Here is a 16,951-nt window from a genome sequence, read left to right as displayed (position 1 = left end):
ACCTCAAGGATCACACTCCCATTAATGCTTTACTTTCATAAGTCATTTTATAGTATATATGATTTTTTTTGTATATATATATGTGTGTGTAGATATATATATATAGATAGATAGATAGATATATGTGTGTGTATATATATATATATGAATATATATATATGTGTGTGTATATATATAATATGAATATATATATATATATATATATATATATATATATATATATTCATATTACATATGTCTAAGGATGTTTCAAATACAGCTGTTCTTTTTTGGATACTGGAGATTGAACACAAGGGTTCCTAACCACTGAGCCACATCTGCAGCCCTTTTTTTATTTTTTATTTTGAGAAAAGTTCTCACTAAGTTGCTTAGGACCTCGCTAAGTTGCTGAGGCTAGCCTCGAACTTGTGATCCTCATGCCTCAGCCTTCTGAATTGCTGGGATTACAGGTATGCACCACTGGACCCAGCTTCAAATACAGTTTTATAGTTTTTGAAGTATTTTTACATTACACACACCTACACATACACACACACACACACACACACACACACACACACACACACTCACAGTGTGTATGAGCATTGCTCATTATTAATGAGGATCAATTACTTAAAATGGTAGAACAAGCCAAACATGGTGGCACATGCCTGTAATCTCAGTGATTTGAGAGAAAGATTGCAAGTTCAAAGCCAGCCTCAGCAACTTAGTGAGGTCCTAGCATCTCAGCAAGACCCCATCTCAAAACACAAAAATTTTAAATTAGGGACTAGGGATGTTGCTTAGCACCCCTGGAATACAATTCCCAGGGGGGGAAAAAGCCCGTAGAATGTATCCTAATTTTGCATTTCAAAAATCATGACTATAAGTTTAAAATGTTATATTCTCTTGGCCAATCACAATCCTATTATTTGGAAAATTTTACATTCTCAGATAGATACCTAGTATCTAGGGGTTTATTATGGTGGCATTAGCCTCTTAACTATAACATACCAGTGTTTCCCAGGAATAGAAATAGAAAAGAAATGATTACAAATGTTGTTTAATGCTATCAAATTAGCCAACATAAATCTCTGCTGCAAAATGCCCAAGTGGATACATTTTTGAAGGTTTACCAGAAGCAAGAAGATATTTATTTCTTTGAGGACTCCATATTGGTGCCCTTTCCCTTGGTGCCCAGCTGTTCTTCTTATCCAATATCTTCTGAGGCCTGGGGCTTCAACACAGGGTCGTTGGAAGAATGAAAGTTTCACCTCTCTCAAAATGTATATACCAAGTGGGAAATTGAGGACTGGAACTCTATGTGCAGTTAAGAGATTACTTTGCCACTTTATAGACTGCAAAACTGAGGAATGCACTGTTAATGATTTATTTAAGACAACAGTGCAGTTCAGGGACAGCACTAGACAGAAACTGATATCTGTGAGCTCCCAACAGAGTGCCAAGTCCATGAATCATCCGGCTACTAAATGAGTAAAACCAGAAGCAAAACCAAAAAGTCTAACCACTGGATACCATCACCTTCCAAAACCCAACATTCACCTTAACTATGTTAGGAATATTAAGATATTTCTACTCATAAAGCATGCAAACAAATAATTAGGATATTATTAATTATATATTGTTATGACCATAATTGCTGAGGCTGGCCTTGAAACTTACTATCCTCTTGCCTCCGCCTCCTGAGTAGCTGGGATAATAGGCATTTGCTACCGTGCCTGGATTTTTTGGTAAAAATTGTATTGAGATATAAGGCTTATATGCACAATTCAGCGATTTTCAGTATATTCACAAGTGGTAGAACAACCACTAAAATTGATTTTAGAATATTTTCATCACCTCAGAAAGAAACTTGCATTCTTCAGCTCTCATCCCCAATTCTCTCTTAAATTGTGAAAGACAGCTTTGCTCTCTGAAGCAGCAGTTTCACCTATAAGCCCATTAACAATCCACCCAGTGCCAGTGTCTTTCCTGTACATCAGAATAATCTTGATCGCTCTTATATAAGCCAAAGTCACTTTTATAATAATATTCTTGTGAAATGTTTTTAAATTATCTGTTTTATTTTTATTTTTATTTGTTTACTTTTTTTCTGATTCTGGGGATGGAACCCAGGACCTTACACATACTAGGCAAGTGCTCTACCAATGAGCTACACCCCCAGCCCTGGGATTTTAATTTCAATTTTAAAAATATTGTTTTTGAAAACCTCAAAAGTAATTGTAATAATCGTTTATAATGTAAACCAACAAAACACTTTTTTGAGACAGAGTATTTTTTTTCATCAACATTATTTAAAACCATTGGCATTAATGATTTGGGATTTTGCTTTTAAGTTCTCTGTAGACAGCGTACCCTCACTACCTACATGTGGAGTAGGTACCTCCCGTCACCTGCCCTCAGTGGACCCTGATTACATTGGCAGATCAGAATCCCCATTAAGTGGTGAGACAAGGGATCCTGGGCCAACTGAAGCCTTCAATCATGAAGACCTTTGGGGACAGTGTTTGGCTGGTGGTCTGGACAACTTTTTACACACCCCAAAAAGTGAGATACCTGTACAATATCTAGCCAGTCTACCACTATTATTCCAGGGCAAACATATGATTTAATGTCCCTTATGCTAACTAAACTCTTTTGGACCTGAATGTGGCAAAGAAGCCTTTGAATGAACTGCCTCTATGGGGTGGGACTTTGGATTAGGTGTTTCAAATGCTATCTAATGACCTTGGATATGTATTCCTGGTCACAGGCAGCCACCCTCAGTGCAAGTTAAAGTTAACCAACAGATAAACTTGCTCACTTTATGTTAAAGTAAATGACAATGTCTCCCCAGTTCATATCCTAGAGAATACTTCATGGGTGCTCGATCTTCACGCTGTGTATGTGCACCTTAATGTGTGTGTGTGTGTGTGTGTGTGTGTGTGTGTGTGTGTGTGTATGTGTAAAATCAACTCCATTTGACCTAGGCCCTGGATTGCCCAGATCCTTTTCTCCTTGGAAGCAGGCTTACAGCTCAGCAAGAGATTTGAGAAAGTGAACACGCTCCTGTTGCCCACAGCCCAGGGGAGGCACAAGCACCAAGGCAGAACAGACCTTGGGCAGGATCTGAGTCTGGGAACAAAGGTGGCCAGCCAGTCATGCCTTGTGCCCTGCTGGCTGTTTGCCCACTCCATGCAAGCCATGATCTATGACTAGAACAGAATGTTTATGCAAAAGGGTAACCAGTGACTAATCATCTTCCCATCTTCCTGAGCAAATTGGTGGAGAAGAACAGATTCCTCTGAAAGTGATGTTAGTAAAGCTTCAGGTTACCTGAAAGGAAACCCCCACACTTCTCTGAGAATGTCCCATTTGGCATTTCCACCATGAAAATGAGCCTTGAGCACAGGTCCCATCCTGTGTCTAGTGCCCATGCGTATGCACACAGTTCTCAAAGCCTGATGGATGTAACAGTCATTCATGGCCCTTGTTAGAGGTTTAGGTCCTGGGATCCTGGCCCAGGGGCTCTGCTTCCCCCAGGATGCACCCAAAATCTGAATTTTTAACAACTGCCCACTATTTTTGATGCCCATGGTCCACGCGCCACCTGAGGAGCTACAGGTTTGTAGGCTGTGCAATCAGAAAGCTCAACTTGGCCTTCCCAGCTCTTTCACCTGCTGGGCAAGTCCCCAGAGCTCCATGGGCCCTGGTTTTAAATCAACCTCCAGGGTCTTTTGTGAGGCTCATGCGTGGTTCTCAGGAAAACAGTCCGGGAACCCTGCCCTATCTCTCGCATTCACCTTTGTGGTCTCACAGTGGAGGTGAGCGCGCCACTCGGGTTGAGTCCTTTGGGTCCCTCCTCCCCAGTGACTTAAGAAGATCTTGTTCCCTGCCAGCCTTCAACACAGCCAAATGTGAGAAGCTGCAGAAGGAGAAGGAGGACCTGGAGCGGCGATTTGAGGAGGAGCTGAGGAGGCTGGGCTGGCAGCAGCAGGCCGAGCTCCAGGAGCTGCAGGAGCGGCTGCAGGGGCAATTCGAGATGGAGATGGCGCGCCTGCAGGAGGAGCACCACAGCCAGCTGCTGCGCATCCGGTGCCAGCACCAGGAGCAGGTGAGTCGGCCCCAGGGCGCGGGCTCTGCTGTTGGGCAACTCAGGTGACAGGCGGAGGGGGGCCAGTGTCAAATGAGCAGGAAGTCCTGTTCCGTAGGTGAGCTTGTGGCCAAGTTCACTCTCCAACTACAGTTCTTTCTTCTGACCCTCCCGACCTCTCCTTCAGCCTTAGGTGGCCTCCCTTCTCTTCCTCGGGGCTTTAACACTCTGCCTGGAATGCTGTCCCTCTAGACATTGCATGGCTCCCTCTTTCCCTTCCTTCCAAGTTTTTCTCCAACATCATCTTCTCAGTGAGGTCTTTCCCTATCTAAAATTACACTTCCTTCCCACTTGACATGCAGATATTTCCTGTCCCACCGCCCCTGCTTTAGTCTGACATATTATAAATGTTTCTTTTGTCCCTTATTTATCATCTGCATATTCTTTGCGGGCAGAGATGATAACAGGCAAACACGTATTTAGCCCTGGTTTGCTTTTAACTCTTTATATACAGCAGCTCATGGAATCCTCACATCACCCTATCTGGTAGGGACCATAGTTAGCCCCATTTTGCAGGTGAAATAACTGGGTCCCTGGGACTAAGTAAATAAGCTGTTGGGATTCAGAGCTGCCCCTAGGAAAGCCACAGTGGAATTCTGAATGGCTCCAGAGTCCATGCTGCCAATCACTAACTTAGAATGGTCCGCCAGGTTTTCTCTAGATCTCCACACCTGGAACTGTACCTGTAAAAAGTAGGCACAGAACACATGTTTTTGGAATAAAATAATGAGTTCCAGGAGTTAGCCTTCACCCGGCGATCTGACTGGACAGGGAAATTCATCCATAGAATAATGAGGGAATGATTCCTCGGGGGCCTGTCAATGTGAAAAGTGGGCAGGAGCCAGATGTGCCCACTCCACGGCCATTACTGCCAAGAGCGCTGATGAGAGAGACAGGTGGAACCCAGACTCCAACAAATCTACCTCCGCAAAAACTGCACGGTGATTTTCTCTTCTTTCACATTCCCAAGCTCAGATGCCTTGAGATCCACCTTCTAATTGGTGATTATTTTACATGTTCTGCTCATTATACACCCAAGGAAATTGACAGTCATGAAGATGCCCTTTAAATCTCAGTGACACTCAGGGTAGTGCTTCATGGCCCTTCATTATCATGAACTTTGCAGCTGTCTCCCAAGGTCACTTCCAAATAGACAGCCCAGATGGCAATACCATGCACCACCTCCCCGCTGCCCCAGAGGCTTGGGAATGCTGGGAAGCATAGGAGAAATATTAGAGTAATAGTAAGTACCATTGCTGTAAAAAAGAATCTCTTGCTTCACAGTATCTTTTAGATATAGCAGCATCTCAGGTTAGTCATTCTCCTTTTCTAGAGGCCAGTGAAATACAGCAGCACCTCCCTGCTTGAGGTATTTAGACTTAAGTCTAGGACATAGTAGAGGTTGCAGCTTAAGTTACCTGCTGGTGCTAAAAGTGGAAACTGAAGCCTTGGCATCTTGCTGCTCAAGCTGTCTGAGTGCAACGTAGACTGAGCACTGATCTCACCTCTTTCATGGCCCCTTAGTGTAAATGGAGGCCTCGAACCTGTTGCAAATATCAGCTCATCCTGTGTCTCTATCCCTGGGCTATTCATCTCACTGTTAAACAGACAACGTGTTTATAACTGTGTTTCCCAAAGACTTCTGATCCATAGGTCTGGGGCTGTTGAGAAGATGCCAAACGTTGGAGGTAGACAGGAGGTGGTCAGCTGCAAGGGGAACCCCTGGGACGAGGGCTGGCATAGTGATGCCACATTGCCAGGGCCACTACCGAGTGAAACATTTTCCACCGGCAGAAGCATCTTAGGGCCAGGTCCTCTCTATGCACACACCAAGACCTGTTCATTAAGCTGGGTTTCAACAACCTTTTGGAGATTTCAAACTGGAAGGAATTGAAAGGAAAAAAGCCCTTCACTTCTGCATTTGAGAATGAGTTACATTAGCTACCTATGTCTATTTTAAAAGTGCTCAGTCTTATGGGGGCACTGATTCTGTTCTACTTGATCCTTTATGAGAGTTAAAACCATTTATTTACTTATTCTCCTATGCAAAGAGTATTTGAGTGCCCACTGTATGCAGAACACCATGTCAGGGTTTAGCAAGAGATACAAAGATTTATAAAATGTGAGCTTGCTTATTTCATAGGGGCAGTTCAGGGACAAGTACCCAAGGAATGGTAGGATAGGGTGAAGAACACAGGTGATATGTTCAGGCATGGAGAGTTGATGGTCCACTCTGAGGACAAGGGGAGGTGGATGGTGGAAACACCACCTGCATGCTCTATGGGTGAGGGAAACCTCCCAACAGACACCCAGAGCCTGGGGGAAACAGTGATTCGAGTCTATGAATGATTTCGACCCCTGGTTCTGCTCTTCCTGCCAAATGGCTGTTTCCATGATCTTCAGCTTCTGCAGCAGAACATTCAAGAGGAGAGGAAGAGGAAACGCACATCAGCTCAAGACTTGGATTTCCAGATGGATTAAATGCTCATTGGTCCCGTGCAAGGGGAGACCCTGTGGATGACTGAGGTGGAGACCTAGTCACTCCAGGCTGGACTCTCCACCTTGGATCTCCTTCTCAAGGACAGTCACATGTGGCAATGCTGACCCCATGGATAGTGGCATCTCTGTCCTTCTGGAGCCTTTAAAAATCAGGTTACCCAGTCTGGCCTCTCCACAAAATCCAGTGTCCCTAAGGCCAGCAGCATGGGGCAGGGGCTGCCTCAGTTCCAAACTGTAGGATTTTCTAACGTTGGGACTTGCTCACCAAGGCAGGCTGACCTCTGGCTTCACCATAGGATCTCTCCACGACAAAAGCAGCCGAATCTCCTCCTAGCTTAGCCATCCACTATCTCAAGGGGCAAGTACTGTCTCCCTGGCCAGGGACTCTGGAGAAACATGGAAATCAGCTGAAGGACTTGCAGAACATTCATACCCGTTGAATTGGACTTGCTGCCTGGGGTCTCACTGGGGGCTGCTTTGGATCCCCAGGAGATTTCCTGTGTACAGTGGCATTTGTTCTGAGAAGAACAGATCTTCTTCCTCAGCCTAGCATGTGTTAGTTAGGGGCCTGACCATTTGGGCAGAGATGGGGCAGGACCTTATATCTTGGCTTTTTAAATTGACTTTAAATATGTGACGGGGATTTTATTTTATTTTTTGGTACTGGGGATTGAATTCTACCATTGAGCTACACCCCAGTTCTTTTTATTTCTTATTTTGAGACAGAGTCTCACTAAAGTTGCTAAGGATGGCTTCAAACTTGTGATCTTCTTCTCAGCCTCCTAAATCACTGGGATTCCATATGTGATCCGCCACACCTGGCTTACAACTCTAAAGTCTGGTGGTAAAGGTGTTTAATTAAAATCAGGTAGAATGGGTTCTATAGCAACAGAGGCCACATTGCCACAGATTCCTATTCTCGAAGCATGCAAACCGGATTTTCACTGAAAACGTGTGTTTCTCTTTTTGCACCATACTTTGTCACTTCTCCACCCAGCTTCTGGTGCCACCTTTGGTTGTTCCCTAGAGCCTGGTATTCAAAAATGAAACTCGTGACATTTGCCTGTCCCCCAGGACCCTTGGACAGTTTGTCTTCTATTGCAAACTGCCCCAAGGCACTCGCTTTGGGGACTGCTTGTTCCTGGATGCCCTGTGGATTTTGCAAAGATTCCTTCACCTTGAGAAGGACTCATCCTTTGGAGTTGAAATTTGCTTCATCTCAAATCCAGGATGTCCGTCCTACCCTTTCTTAATGAAATCATCCTTTTAGACTAAATGGCAGGAACAGCATCCCTATGATTCCTCTGAACGCAGACACCACTTTGTCTATCATGTTGCATTATGGTCTCCTTAACCCGCCTGTCCAGCAGGCTCCCAGCTGCCGTGCAGAGGAAACCACATTCTCTGTAATCAAATAGAATGAGATCCCGGGGGGCCTCACTTCCCCAGCATCCAGCTCTAGAGCTCCCTGTGCTAGGAGGAGACCCTGCAGGGGAGATGGAGCCTCTGTGGACACCTGCCCATGAGGTGGGCTGTAGAGAGGGCAAAAAGCAGAGGGATGGAGTGGGACTGGGAGCCCCGACATGCACGGCTAGCCACCTGCTCTGAGCTGACGATAGCAGGGAAAGAGTGAAGGAGGGTCTCCCAGTAATCAGGCAAAGGAAAGTCATCAGCAGAGCGCCAGAGAGAGTAGGCATAAGCCAGCGTCCTCTGTCTCCTCCAGTATGAGACATGTCTGGGAGGAGGACCAATGGGAGTGTAATCTGGTTTTGTTTAGTAATAAAAGCCCAGATAATATAGAGCACGTGCTTCTTTATTTGAAATGTAAGTCTTCTCTAAGTGAATTGCCAAAGTCCCAGATAATTAAATTTTGCAAATGGCTAAATGAAGCAAACTGCATAGGGTGGCTTTCCAACCCTTGGCTCTATTTTAACCAGCCCAGCTGAATAGCAAGGGGCAGTGGGAATGGAGTCACGTCACAGGGAATAGCTGGTTTTCAGAACAAGCAGGGATATTTGATGGGCAAATTGACAGACTCCTACAGGGCGCAATCCAGAGTGCCACCTTTGTGGAGGAAAGCAGAAGGTGGGCCAGCAGTGGTTTAATGGGGGCTGTACCAACTGTTCTAACAAAAAGAGAAGGATGCTTCAGTCAGAGGAAGCTTGCTGTAGGCTGGCAATGGTTTAGTGCCTTTGTCTCTGACCCCCTGATTTACAAAGTGTAGATCATCTTGTGTTTCCATTGGCCACTTCTCTAAATCTGCTCGAATACCTTCAGAGGGTTTCAAGGTCTTCTCACACTGGGGACTCTTACTGGCTGCTTCACAACTGTGAGCCGGTCATCTAGAAAAGAACCAGGAGGGGCTGGGGCTGTAGCAGAGCACTTGCTGCCCTCCTGTGAGGCACTGGGTTCAATCCTCAACACCATATAAAAATAAACAAATAAAATAAAAGCATGCTGTCTTTCCACAACTATAAAAAATAAAATTAAAAGAAAGAAAAGAACCAGGAGCCATAGGAGGAGAAGTCAAAGTGATTTAAACATGGCAGGAGAGGGGATAGCCCATAGTGGATAACATCTCTTCCTCATTGAGGGAACATTCCTTAAAAACATAAACATTCCTTTAAAAAGGTGCATAAGAATTGCCGAAGAACGAGGATTATTGTGTTCAACTTTGGGCTCATAGATGTCACTGGTTTCCCTCCAATTATACTGGTCATCCCTCTAATTCCATATGGACTTTTAGACTTAGGCGATCAGTATTTCATTCATAAAAGCACCTCCTAGCGTCAGCAGTGGGTATATCATGCCCTTACGCCATCCTAATATGTTGGATGGGGATTTCCATCACAACTAAATCAAAGACGTGTCTTCCAACAAACCATAAAGGCATTCATTTTAGTCACAAACAGAATGTGGTATTGCCAATTGGGACATGTCCACCTCCAAGGACACGTGGATTCTTCTGGAACTTAGTCCTTCCATCTTTTCTGAAACCTGGTGGTTTATGTAAAAGCTCAGTGACTTGGAATCATAGTGAGAACCAATGAAAGATTTTTCATTTTATATACTGAACTCTGTAACATCTCCAGATAATGTGTGGGTACTTGTTTCTACAGAGAGGAGAATATACTGTGTGTTTAACTGACATCTGTAATTGAGCAGAAAGAAATGATATTTCCTTTTCCTTTTATTTAACCATTGATTTATTTTACCAACAGGCTGAAAGGCTTTGGACAAAGATTCCATTAAAACCTCATATAAACAGGAATTGGACAATTAAATACCATTGTAATCAGCCTTTCTGCTGAGTGGATTCATAGCTCTGAGCCTCAAGTAAAATATTGTTTAATCAAGAATGTCCAGTAAATAAGAGTGAATTGTTGCATAACAAGTTCATTTTCACAATGAGATATAGTTTTCCTAGGTAATTCTGTGGGTTCCATTATTGCTTTTATCCAATGATTCTTCCCATTTTAGAGAATAAAAATCTCATTTACCTTAAGAGGAAAGTCAGGAAATTTTTCCCATAAAATTATATGATTCACAATGGGAATCTAGCCATTTTTAAATGAAAATTATCTCATGGGTTGGTAAGCAAGCTTTCCTTCTTGTAAAGAGCCCTTCCTCCTTTTAGATCACAGAAGAAATTGTAAGAATTATCCCCCAGAGAAATGAGATTCTTGCAGAGGTGGCTGAATATTATCAGAGAGAAGCAGTGGGTTCCTAATCAGTCCACCTAAGTGCTTCAGGACCCAGACACATTGTCTGATTCTGGTTTTCAAATGGCAGGTTTTCATACATTCCTAGGTCATGAAATAAGTTTAATAGTTTTTAACTAGCATTCTGTAAAATAGAATAAAAGTTTTAAAATCAAATCATTGTAAGTTCCAGGAGAAGTATTATCTTGTGACAGTTTGGTTTCAGATATGGAGTTGTGCATGCATGTGTGTTCACGTGTGCTGTGTTGCAGTCCGCGGTGGAATTTTTTTGCAGTGGGTCACTAACAAAGAATTCAGATGAACATCATATAGTGTGCTATGTCCAGGAGAGATTTGCTATCCTAGGGAGAGGTTGTTTTATGCCATTACTCCAGTAAGTCTTACATTTGAAGTTAAACAAAACCATACCATGATTCAAAAACACAACATCAGTGAACATGATAGGCAAGATGATGGGTAGGAATTGGTGGGTAGAAGAAACAGAAAATGTGAAAATTAAAAGTCCTGACTGCCTGCACATTGTCACCTGGGGAGAGGGGACAAGCTTATGTTTAGGAACTTATAAACACATGTAAATCTGCTGGCCTCATCTAAATGTTACTTGATGGTCTGGCTTGGGTAGAGGCCACAGTGGTGTGTTTGAGAGAACTTCACCTTTGGGGTCAGGCAGACCTGGACCCCACTGCGAGCTCCACCATTCGCTAGCCCTTGGGCAAAACATTGTATACCTCTCTAAGCCTCTGGTTCCTCATCTGTAAAAAGTGCATAAAAATATTGATTTATAAAGTTGCTCCGAGGGTTAAGTGGAATAACCCAAGTCAGGTAGATTAGTAAATGTTAGTTCCCTCCATTTTGAAAGGAGGATGCTTTTCTTTTCTTTTTCCATCTTTACCTCATAGAGTGGTGCAAAAGGAAGGGATAGGAATGGAAAGAGAAACCAGACCAGGGCTCTGAAGAAGTGGATGAGGTAGCCATCATCAAGTGGAGCCGCCATCTTTCTTCCAACCGCCAGATTATAGCAGTGATTCCCCCATGACTCTGGGAACTGCCACATCTCCAGCAAATCCTGACTCTCCCTTGGCACCAGGCTGAGGGTGACTGTCACCTGATGTCCAGGGCCACTGGCCTTTTTCTTCTCCTTGAATCGAACCTCTGTTTCCTTAGCAGTGAGGATATCACTGGCAACCACTGCCCGCCTCCCTGGTAACCAGTATTGTGACTCCTCTTCAGGTGGAAGATATCACCGCCAGCCATGAGGCCGCTCTTCTGGAGATGGAAAATAACCACACGGTTGCCATCGCGATTCTGCAGGATGACCATGACCACAAAGTCCAAGGTACCTACCAGCCTTGTATGCAGCAGAGACGGGGGAGCTGTGCAAGTCAAGCAGGAACCCTTCTCTTCCTTCTCTCCTTCTTTTTCTTCCTGGTGCATCCTTTGTGTTGGTTCCTGGGAAAAGAGGAAATAGAAATGAAGGATTCAGGTAGGGGTGGGGATGTCCACCAGTGGTAGAGCACTTGCCTAGCATGCATGATGTTCTGGGTTTGATCGCCAGCACTGGGGCGGGGTGGGAGGATGTAGGTAATTTCTCTATTCCAGAGCAGATTTTCTTAACCTTGCCTAAATACTGAAATCCCCAGGGGAGCTATGACAAAAACACATGTCAGCTTTGTTCCCACACCCGGGATCCTGATGTGGTTGGTCTGGGCTATGGTGAGGGCATCAGGATTTCTTATGGTTCCTTGGGTGATTCTAATATGAAGCCTGACTTGAGGACCAGTCTTCTGAAGCAGGCAAAGAAATCTCAGGCTTCCTCTTGTGCTATGATCTCATAAAACCAAGCGGAAATGTCAATGAGGGTGCACTTTTCCCACACGTGTGGTGCTCTTAGGGCCAGAGCAGCATCTCCCGAGTTTGTCCTCCTTGTCCCTATCCACCATATAGATAAGTTGAGTCCCCAGATCTTTATTTCTACATTTTTCCAAATGAATTATCTTTGTGTTGTGGTTTGGTTGTGGCTTATTTTGTGATAGAGGATTGGTCCCCAGTGTAGCAATAGAAGGGATAATAGAATCTTGAAGAGGTGGCACCTCATAAGAGGTCCTTAGATCATTGGAGATATGCCTGCAGATGGGATTGTGGGGCCCCAGTCACCCTGACTTTCTGTTCGATGAGGTGATCTCCTTCTTCTGGTACTCTGTGTTAGTCAACTTTCTGTCACTATAACAAACTACCTGAAATAATTAACTTAAAGAGAGAGAAGTTTTGTTTCAGGTCAGAGTTTTAAAGATGGCAATCCAGATCAATTAGCCTCATTTTGGGGGGCCTGTGGTGAGGCAGTCCATCATGGGAGTGTGTGGCAGAGCAAAATCACTTACCTCATGGCCAGGAAGCAAAGGAGAAGGAGAAGAGGGCAAGCGTCTCCCAATCGCCTGTAGGGAGAAAATGGGCATCTAATGTGAAGTACCCAGTTGTTTTACCATTAGGAAAAGTGAAAGGATTGATGAGCACTGGGAACAAAGGATCTGACCTGGCCCAGCTGGTTGTGACACAGGATGCAGATATCCCCAATATCTAAAGACCTCTGACTGGGCCCTACTTTTTAAAGATTTTGCCACCACCAGCCTGGTGACCAAGCATTTAACACATGGATCCTTAGGGGACCCTCAAGATGCTATAGCATTCTCCCACCATGAGTCCTGCACTAGATCTGAGCTGGTGTTAGCACCTTGCCTTTAAATCTTCTGAACTGTGAGCTACAGAAAACTTTTTTTCTTTATAAAAGAAACCTGCCTCAGGTATTTCATTAGGGTAACAAAAAACAGATGAATGTAATTTGGATAAGGTTTTATGCAAGCCATAAAAACAACAGTAGTAGATTCTACTTGGATTTTCCTTTGGGAAATAAGAAGCTTTTTACACTTTCAAGTGCATTTATATTCATTTATGCAACTTACTTTTTTTAAATTTCCCTGTCTTTTAATTTTTCCCTCAGTAGAGCTGGTTGTTAAAATTATATATTAAAAACAATGAAATTTAACAATGGATTAATAATGTTTTTAAAATCTGAGAATGAACATCAGAAGTTTTTATTCTTAAAATATTCTTAGTAAACAACAAAACCCACAGTGCAGTAATCCATTTCGTGTTATTGCCTCCCTCAATTGCCAGCCCCACCACCTCTGGGAACTATTAGTAAGTGAAAAAGTCCACGCTGGAGGCAAGAAAGAATAATTTTCCGAGAACTAGTTAAATATATTACTTGTGTCCTTGGAGTACTAGTCCCTATGGTTGACTGCACATTAGAACAACTTGGAGAGTTAAAACAAACAGCACATCCAATCCCCTCAGAGATTCCAATGTAATTGGTGTTAGGTTCCGCATCAGGATTTCCTAAAACTCCTCAGGTGATTCTAACATGCAGCAAGATTTGAGAACCATTGTTCTAGAGCACAGTATTAAGATGGAACAGATTGTCGTGAAATAAAGAACGACAATATGGGGACACATATTATGCAAGAAGCAATGTTTGTGTCATCTTCAGAATAGATGCTGGATTTCCTTTTCCCCTGGGGTTTTAGGGTCGTCTGAAAATGTCCATCATCGCACCATAGAAACCTGATCTCAGGAAAGGAAATGTGAATGCAAATGGTGTGCTAATCAATGATATTATGTTGTCCTTTTTTTGTGGATTTCACATAAATAAACCTGGTAGATTTTTTTCTCACAAATGAAATCTTGTTTAGACATCACATCCAAGGCCTTTGAATTATCTAATGTGAAGAAAAATGTGGGTATATGTAATAATGGCTAAAATAATCATTGTTATGCTTAGAATGATGCCCTCAATGCCTCTTTTTTAAATTTTAATTTGTTGTGTATGACAGCAGAATGCATTACAATTCATACTACACCTACACATTACAGATTCTTCATATGCAATTTCTCATCTCTCTGGTTGTACACCAAGTAGAGCCTCAATGACTCTTAAAACTAATCATTTACACAAAGGCAGGTAGACCAGAAGGCTACTTGGTTTTATGTCAGAGAAATCAGAATAGACTCTTTTTTTTTTTCTCCAAATGCAAATTTCAGCTATGGCAACTAGATTTCTTAGCAACCCTTACCACCATTAGTTAAAAGATTTGGATCAATGGAAACCACAGAGTTTTTCCTAATTGCAGTTCATGCCGGCCAAAATGGTAATTGCTGGTCTCCAGTACTCACCTATTCTAAGCATATGATCCGGTCTGATTAATGGCCTTTCCTCTCTCTTGTTATTAACATGAAAACAAATTGCTTGTATAGCCAGAATGAAATGGGCTTCACCCAGCTAATAAGACTCTTCCCATCTGGAGGAAAATAGAATCCATTTGCTTAATAACTCCTACATGACATTTCTTTCTGCCTAACTTGCAAATTACTTCTGGGATGACACATTTCATGGAACAGAATTGCTGCAAACCCTCCAAGAGGAACCAATTTGATTAGTCTTTCATTCTGACCAAGTACTTCACACTGGATCTTGGCTCAAGCAAATTCTCAGGGTCTGTAGTTCTGAGTATGGCCCAGAGGCCACCAAAGGGTCCTTGTAGACCCAGGTCCCATCCATGCCGTCCATTCTCCAGCAAGGCTGGCAGGACAGCTATTCTGCAGGACCACTGTCCTTGGAAAGCTCCTTCCCCAGGCCCCAGAAAAGTCCTGTGATGGAGGGAAAATGGGCACCTAATGTGAAGTACCCAGTTGTTTTACCACTAGGAAAAGTGAAAGGATTGATGAGCACTGGGAACAAAGGATCTGACCTGGCCCGGCTGGTTGTGATACAGGATGCAGACAGGATGTGTGTGTGTGTGTGTGTGTGTGTGTACGTATGCACGTGTGTATGTGGACATGGATGTGGACTTGTGCGAGAGCACAAGTGCATACATGTGCTCTGATTCTCCCTCTTTTCTCTTCCCCTTTTTCCTCTCCTGCCCCTCCTTCCTTCCTGCTCTATTTCTTTTACATGGCAACCTGGTCATCACGTACAAGCTGGAGTAAAAGACTCTTTAGCCTTAAATCTGTTATATCCAGGATTTATTTATTTACCTAAAGTTATTAGCCTTAGTTGGCCCAGAGCCTTGTTTTATCCTTTTCAAAAGAAAAACCAACATAATAATTTGATATCAACAATGTCTTCACTCCAGAATTGATATCTACCCATGAACTTGAGAAAAAGGAATTAGAAGAAAATTTTGAAAAGCTGCGGCTGTCATTACAGGTTAGTGTTTCCTTGATCTTCTTAACTGATACCAACGCAGCAGGAGCAGCAGCTGCAGCAATTTTACTCACATTTATCCAGCACCAACGAAATACTAGATCCTGATTTAAACACTAGAATATACAGGTAAATAAGACATATTCCCAGCCCTTTAGGAATTGGTGGTAAGAGAGCTGTGACACAAATAGTATCAGACAGCAACAAAAGGTAACACATAATTGCTCCAAATGAGGAGCACCGTCAGTGAGCGCCACAGAAGTGCTGTAGCTGGAGACAGATGGGTAACTAAGCTGTGTCTGAAGAAAGGACGCACACAAGGAAGAGAACGTTCTAGGCAGGGGCAGTGGTGCAAGGGGAGCTGCAAGGTTGATTCATGGATTACACTCTGGGTATTTTAAGAGACTTCAGTCACCTGGAGGTTGGCGAGATGAAAAATGCCCCTTCTGCCTCTTACTGCCACCTAAAGAGAATGTCAGAGGAGCTGCCTGGCTTCCTGTTGGTCTCCAGGGGAACAGCAGGTCTCCCGGGTCACGTGCACCTCCCTTCTACCTTCCAGAGGCCCAGGCCAGCTGCTTCTGTGAGAGGCCAGTGACAGTCCCAGCCCTAAGGAATTGCTGCCACGCAAGCAAGGGGCAGGGGCAGGGGCAGGGCAGTGGGTTAGGGGAACCAGTTTCATTTCCAAGTGTAGAAAGACTGACCATAAAAAGATTATTTTTCTAAATATTAGGGACACTTGTACCTAGAAATCACGGAAGATGATTCCCATAACTAATATAAGCAGGAATTTTGCTTCTTCCATGTGGGGTCCCTTTTCCCTGGCAGTATACATTATATAGACGCTCCCCTGCCCAGAAAAGCAAAGCACCCAGGGTTGTGGCGATACCAGTGTCACAGCTATGGAGTGCACTGTTGGAAAACTTCAGGGGGTGGGGGTGTAGCTCAGTGATAGAGCTTGCCTCACATGCACAGGGCCCTGGGTTCCATCCCCAGCAACACACACACACAAACACACACAAACACGCACAGGGACACAGTTTTGTTTCATCATTTCGTCTTTCCTCTGCCACTAACATCAAATGGTCATAAATTCTGCATATTTTGGTCATAGCTCTTCCCTCAGCATAATCCATCTGGGCTGAAGACGATTCAGTACAAGGAGTGTGGAATAGCTACAGCCAACTTCCTTGGGCTACTGGCTGCTAGAGAAATAGCTAGTTTGGGCAGTTACAGATTTTGAGCTTTGTGTTTATGACTCTTCTGGCCTGTCTTTACTAGCTTTGAGGTCTTTGACAATTACATAACTTCTGTAAATGTTAGTTTACTTTCCTGTGAAATGGG

General features: G+C 43.5%; 1 protein-coding gene across 4 annotated transcripts in view; it reads left to right on the top strand.

Annotated features, from left to right (window-relative positions):
• Nucleotides 1-16,951, top strand: part of Mtus2 (microtubule associated scaffold protein 2) — a 373,317-nt gene that overhangs the window by 349,602 nt on the left and 6,764 nt on the right. For all 4 annotated transcript variants that reach the window (XM_076872393.1, XM_076872392.1, XM_076872391.1 and 1 more), the window contains 3 exons: nt 3,879-4,093; nt 11,584-11,689; nt 15,540-15,613. In XM_076872393.1, coding sequence (XP_076728508.1) covers nt 3,879-4,093; nt 11,584-11,689; nt 15,540-15,613 — 395 coding nt within the window. The remainder of the gene's footprint in view (nt 1-3,878; nt 4,094-11,583; nt 11,690-15,539; nt 15,614-16,951) is intronic.

This window comes from Callospermophilus lateralis, chromosome 12 (genome assembly GCF_048772815.1).
Source record: "Callospermophilus lateralis isolate mCalLat2 chromosome 12, mCalLat2.hap1, whole genome shotgun sequence".
NCBI classification, from domain to species: Eukaryota; Metazoa; Chordata; class Mammalia; order Rodentia; family Sciuridae; genus Callospermophilus; species Callospermophilus lateralis.
This window is presented reverse-complemented; position numbering and strand designations above follow the sequence as displayed.